Source organism: Poecilia reticulata, linkage group LG18 (genome assembly GCF_000633615.1).
Source record: "Poecilia reticulata strain Guanapo linkage group LG18, Guppy_female_1.0+MT, whole genome shotgun sequence".
Classification (NCBI taxonomy): domain Eukaryota; kingdom Metazoa; phylum Chordata; class Actinopteri; order Cyprinodontiformes; family Poeciliidae; genus Poecilia; species Poecilia reticulata.
Genome location: NC_024348.1, coordinates 21,873,059 through 21,879,339, shown reverse-complemented (window position 1 = coordinate 21,879,339; position 6,281 = coordinate 21,873,059). Strand labels below are relative to the sequence as shown.

Below are 6,281 nucleotides of genomic sequence, written 5' to 3'. Positions count from 1 at the left end.
GTCTTTGGTGTCCCATGAAATGCGCCAAAACCCGCGATCTGAGTCTCCCGCCCGTGTTTCCTGTCTTCTCCCGGTTGTATAACCTCTCTCTGCCGCAGTGAAGGAAACCCCTCTCTCCGCTCCAAGACGTCGCTCTGCCGCCTGTCCTTTTAAGGCATGGGGGATACCCGCCGTCACAGCCGGAAGCAGCCCAAATTTGGTCAGCTACGAAAGGGGCACGGCGGGGGGAATCCCTCGCGCCGGTGTCGACCAATAAAGGCAGGACGGGAGTTACCTTGGAGACGGAGAGTATAAAAGGGAGAGCCGGAGAGCGCTCAGCATCCTCAGCCTCTCAGCCCGGCAGCAGCCGCAGCTTAAACCGGATTAACGCCTCACTTCTTAGGGGGAATCCCGGATTTAATCATAAAACCTGAGAAAAAGATGCTTCTGGAGCGCGACGACAGCTTCATGTCTGAGTTTGAGGACGCCTGCAGCGCCTGGGTGGACAGCGTGGGGTCCAGCCCCAGCGACGGCGCGGACTCTGACGTGGGATCACCGTTCAGCCAAGGTGAGTCTCCAGCATCCCGCTGCATGTCCTGCAGCTGCATGTTTCTGTCATTATGCAATAATAACCCCCTCCCCTCCCTTTCTGCAGTTTTCTCTCCGGGAACTGACGCCTCGGACTCAGACTTCTTCTCCGACTTCAGCGACTGCTCCTCGGACACTCTCTCTCCATCGCTCGGCTACACCGGAAGCTTTTTCGCGGAGTCGGAGCCCACGGCCGCGGGGCTGAGCAGCACCGCCGACGCGATCCTGAACATGATCACGGAAATTGTGGGAATCTGCACCGAGATGGAGCAGCAGCAGCAGCAGCCCGCCCCCGACTTCAGCATCCCTCCTGCAGCCGCGGAGCCGCAGCCGCCTGCAGCCCCCGCTTCAGCTCCGGTGGTGATCAAATCGGAGTTCGGGAGCTCCAGCTGCAGCAGCGGGTGTTCACAGCCCTCCACGCTCGGGAATGACGCTCTGTTCCCGGCTGCAGCGGACTCTCTGCTCCCGCTCATGGCTCTGGAGCAACAGGTGGACATGGCTGATTTCATCGAGTCTCTGCTGAGCTCCGAAGCCGGGCAGGGCGAGCTGAAGCCCGGCTGCGAGGTGAAGCAGGAGCCGCTGGAGCTGGAGGACTGGCTGAAGGGTTTACCGGTAACCGGCGGGGAATCCGGTAACTACGTCATCAGCAGCACTCCCTCCACCCTGGACGCGCACCTGCTTTCCTCCCTCCTGCAGGGCGCGTTCCCGATGGTCAACATCAGCAGCGTGCACGCGGCCGTAGCGCCCAAGCAGCAGCGCGCCGGGCGCAGAGCGCACGCGCGCGGCGGCGTGAAGCCCAAGCCGTTCCCGTGCTCCGTGCAGGGCTGCGAGCGCCGCTTCTCGCGCTCCGACGAGCTCAACAGGCACGTGCGCATCCACACGGGCCAGAAGCCCTTCCAGTGCACCATCTGCGCGCGCAGCTTCAGCCGCAGCGACCACCTGACCACGCACACGCGCACGCACACCGGCGAGAAGCCCTTCTCCTGTGACGTGTGCGGCAAGAGGTTCGCGCGCAGCGACGAGAGAAAGCGGCACGGGCGCGTGCACGTGAAGCAGCAGCTGCGTGCGCAAATGATGGCCGCCTACTCTCTGGCCCTGAACGCGCCCGGCGTGTAAACACAGGCCCGCGCTCCCTCTACGCGGGGTTTTGGAAGCTTTTCGGATTTGAACCGACAACCGGAGATACATGTGACGTCACACCGGTGTACAGGTGCTGGGAGGCGCATGCGTGTACGCGGTGCCCTGAGGGTTCGGGTTCGGGTTCGGGCCTGGCCCGGCAGCCGACCGGGCCTCCGCCGCCTTAAAGGGGCAGTGCGGCCCCTGCAGGACGGATCCTGCTGTAAAATAAAACCAGTTTCTTCTGCATGAAGCCGTAAAGAGACTCTGTGAATGTCGACGTCAGAATGTCGTGCTTCTGTTGTTGATATCTCCATGTAAGCAGCTCTATATTTGAGGAGGTCCATGTTTGTAACACATCTCTATTTTTCTAGACGGACTGTCTACCTCTCAGTGTGAATATTTTACAGATGTTTCTCTGGCACATGAACGTGAAACACGATGTCACTTTTTCTACGAAACGACTGTTCGCGTTCCGCGGACTCTGAACGAACCCGTGTGTGCAGGTCCGGCTGCACCGATGCATTGTGGGATATGTTGTCCTGTGTTCTGTGGTGTGAGATCCGAAGCACACCGGCTCAGTGAGAGCTGAGCGCTGAGTAGCACACATGGCTGTGCGAGTTTACTGTTCCCTCATCCTGCATGGAGGCTGTTGTTGCTGTTAATAAACAAAACAAAACGGATCCGCTGAGTTCGGCTGTTTCCTCTGCACCGAGACACCAACAGAACCTCTCACCTTTCACACATTTAGCCAAGCTGGAGAGTAAAAAAGCATTTCAGATCATTTTTAATATCAAACTGCATTGATCAACACAGAGCCCTGAGGGACACCATCTGAAGCTCTACAGATCTGCATTCAAAGATGCCGCTTCGAGCTTTATGGGGCAGAAAGGAAGCTGTGGTACCGAACTTTTATTTTGAAGGTTTTTGTACATATTTGTTTAACCTGTCACCATTTAGTTATGAGACAGATAATCAGTGAAAAGATCACTCTGCCTGTCGTCTGAAGAAATGCACCGATCCTGGTCAGAAACAACCAATCAGAGCCAGGAGGAGGTTCTTAGCGCTGTCCATCAACCTCATGTACTCGCTGCTAAATGTGCTAAAGGCACAACTTACTGTTACAGGAAAACTATTTATCCACCGTCATCGGATCAGATAAGAAGCTGCAGGAAGATCAGGGGTTGAGGGTGATTGACAGCACTAAGATCCGCCCCCTGGCTCTGATTGGTTCTTTCTAGTTAACACTTTCAACTTGGTTGTTTCTCCTCTGGCAAAAGGAGGAGATCCATCTTTTCACAGATCATCTGTCTCAAACTCACAACATGGTGGCAGTTTCAACAAATAAATAAATATATATATATATATATATACATTTTATAGAAGTTGCACTCTGCAGCTTTAACTAAAGGAGATAAAAAATCTCTTCACAACAATCTGGCAATGTGTGAAAATATCACAGCTCCCTTGATAATTCATGATTCAACTATGATTAAACCACATTTTATGGTGCAATTTCACTCATATCAAGACCTGAAGATGACCAGATGTGTAAAATAAGGAATTCACTCAAAGCGAAACACAAATAGGCAAATAGAGCTAAAAGATATATTTAAATATGTTTATTGACAGAAACAGTCTAATTTGGGTCGCATTCCCTGGTGTTTGAACACTTATTCTAAAGACGGCTGTGAATTTTATTTATGTTAAAACCTGTCGCTATAGTTTGAACATTAATAATTTCATTGTAAGTAGAAAGTATTAAGTAAATTTAAGTGAAAAAAAATCTGTGAAATTTTCTAGAAAAAAGGAAAATTTTTTAGTTTGAAAAATCAAAAAGATATTTTAAGATTAATATCAAATTTGAGGAAAAAACTTGAAACATTTCTGAGTTTCAAAAGTCGAAAATGTTCTTGTTTTCAATAAGCTATAAGATTGATCTCAAAATCGGCAGGAAATGTGTTTCCTGTCTGCATTACGTCTTCAGCTGTGTGAAAACTTTAATAAGAAGCTCGCTGCCAATCAGCACCGAAAACCAGAAGAGACCGGAAGGCCGCATCACCTGTGGAGACATGATGGAGGCTCCGAAAAGAGCGGGCCGCCGGTTGCCATGGTGATCCCGCCATTTCTGGGAACAAGACTGCAAGTCGTAGTTGATTTTACGTTGGAGATTAGACCGGTTTAAAAAAAACAACAACAACAACAACAACAACCCAGAGCTGAAATATAAGTGGAGTCTGAGCGAAAGGCGGAAGAAAGATCCAGAAATGAGGATCAAACGAGTTAAAATGTAAATATTTCTGAACATTTCACAGGATCAGGGAGTGAGACGCTTCAACTGGCGCCCGAAAACCAAACAGCTCTTCAGAGAGCCTCCGTCCAGCCTTCTACAGGCTGCTGTTGCCTGGCAACAGACGGTTCCGTTAACAGTTCGTCAGGCGGTATGGGCTGCGAAGGCCGAGTTTCCATGGTAACAACGTTCCGCCCACGTCGCCGCCGAGTTTTTGTTGTTTTGTTGTTTTCGCCGGTGAGTCTCTGAAGGAAAGAGGTTTAGATGATGATGATGATGATGATGATGATGATGATGATGATGATGATGATGATGAGAGTGACTTCAGGTCAGGTTGAGCTGCTTCTCTGTTCGTGGACGTCTGACGCCACCCTGCGGCCAAATGCTGCAACTGCAACTCCTCTACAGTGTATCTTTGAGTCGATGCTAAAAGGTCAGAGGTCACAGCATCAGCGCGAATAAATATAACAAATGAAGTACATTTTCTCATGACGCTGCCGTCTCCAGTTAACAAAAGGCTTGCTGGAGTACAAAATATGCCGTGAATGTTTTAAAAATTCTCCATTTTCTTCCAGTTTTTTCAGTATTTGCTGTTTAAAATAGGGGATTCTGTACATGATCTGGTTTTGAGGACGTTAAAATGAACATTTCTTGAAATCAAACACATTCAGCCTCATCATCAAAAATGCAAAAATGAGAGAACTGATTAAAAACAACGTTCCTCTAAGAAAACAGGAGGGAATTTCAATATTTCTCCAGTGCGAAACATTAAAACCAGTCAAGGAATATTTCATGCATCCTTCACACTGGTCAGGGATTACTTTCATTTTTATTTTATCAACACATGTACATTTAAATTCCAAATCTTCATTTTCAAAACAAAACTCTGGTTAAAACAAACAAAATGAGATCAATTGATACAAGAAATGAACTGAAAATCTATTTCAAAAAGCTGAGACACGTCGTTCTGAGCTGCTAAACCTTCCTCTTGATTGAATCTCTAATCCAGGGATCCTCAAACTGTTTCCTGTGAGGGAAACTTTTCCCTTCTCTGGTTGGGGGGCGGAGTCAGTTTGTAACAGAAAAAGTGTTACACGTTTATCACCTGCGCTGCCTGAAACTGTTGAGGGGGCTGGGAGGGGGGGCTTCTCGATTGATTTTTACCCAGAAAGCACATGGGCAAAAACCGTTAGTGAAACGGTCACTGGGACTGACTGGTATATCTTCCATTGAGGGAAACCTGGAATGCGGCGTTCATAACAAACACGTGTTCATCTGCTCTACCGCTAGCTAACAAACCGTACTGATTAAATAACATAAAAGTCAAGCAGTTCCCTAAAAGTCCAACAGATGGCAGCAATGCGCCATGCAGAACAAAACACCCACAGTTTACAGGACACACTTCCTGCTACAGAGCCCCCTGGTGGTTGAAGAGAAATCCACATTTAATCCGGAAAATACAATATATGAAAAAGAAAAAAAAAAAAAGAAAAGAATGCTCAGTATTGTTCAGTGGGCCGGACCAAATGTGGCGGCGGGCCGTAGCTTGGGGACCACTGCTCTAAAGCATCAGGTCATGTTAGTCCCTTATTTTGAAGGAAATACTTTTTCTAACTGTAAATAAAAACCTGAAACGATTTTCATATGAAAACCAGAGCTGCTGATGTTTTTATAATAATTTCAAAGGTTTTACCATCTAGATAAAGGTGGAGACGTAAATCAGGAACTTTCTGACTCCTGTCAGAAACATAAGACCCAATACAGCGCCCTGAGGGACGCCATCTAAAACTCTACAGTACAGATCTACACTCAAAAATGTCAAACTCCTGCTCTGTCTGAAGCTCCGCCTCCAGGAAGGCATCCCAACATGGCTCCTCTATTAACCCTTTAGCAACATTTTTACCAGAGCTGCTCTGAGAAGCCGTTTGCTAACTGCTGCTGGCTAGTCTGAAGGAGCTGAAAGTGGGAGGAGCTGCTCCTCGAAGGCGGAGCTACATCCAACCTAGACACTGTGTACAGCTGAATGGTTGCCATGGAGATTGAAGGATTTCTTAAACATGCATTAAGGAATCAAATCAAAACTCCAAGTTTTTGTTTTTTATGCTCAAGTTGATTTTTTTTATGATACTTTAAAATTGAGTCAAAACCAACTGCTGAGGAAAAAAGCAATGAACTTATTGCTTTATTGCAAAAAAGCAATAAGTTTTATTGCTTTATTAACTTATTAATAAAGCAATAATTTATTCATATTGCTTTATTATTAAAAAATAAAGCAATATTTATTGCTTTATTATTTATTATTATAATA

At 47.3% G+C, this 6,281-nt stretch overlaps 1 protein-coding gene across 1 annotated transcript; it reads left to right on the top strand.

Annotated features, from left to right (window-relative positions):
* The first annotated feature begins 293 nt into the window (after window positions 1-293).
* On the top strand, window positions 294-2,366 carry egr4 (early growth response 4). Its single transcript, XM_008436162.2, has 2 exons — window positions 294-547; window positions 635-2,366. Exons 1-2 carry the CDS (start codon window positions 421-423, stop codon window positions 1,681-1,683), a joined length of 1,176 nt encoding a protein of 391 aa, XP_008434384.1. The 5' UTR covers window positions 294-420; the 3' UTR covers window positions 1,684-2,366.
* The last annotated feature ends 3,915 nt before the right edge of the window (window positions 2,367-6,281 follow it).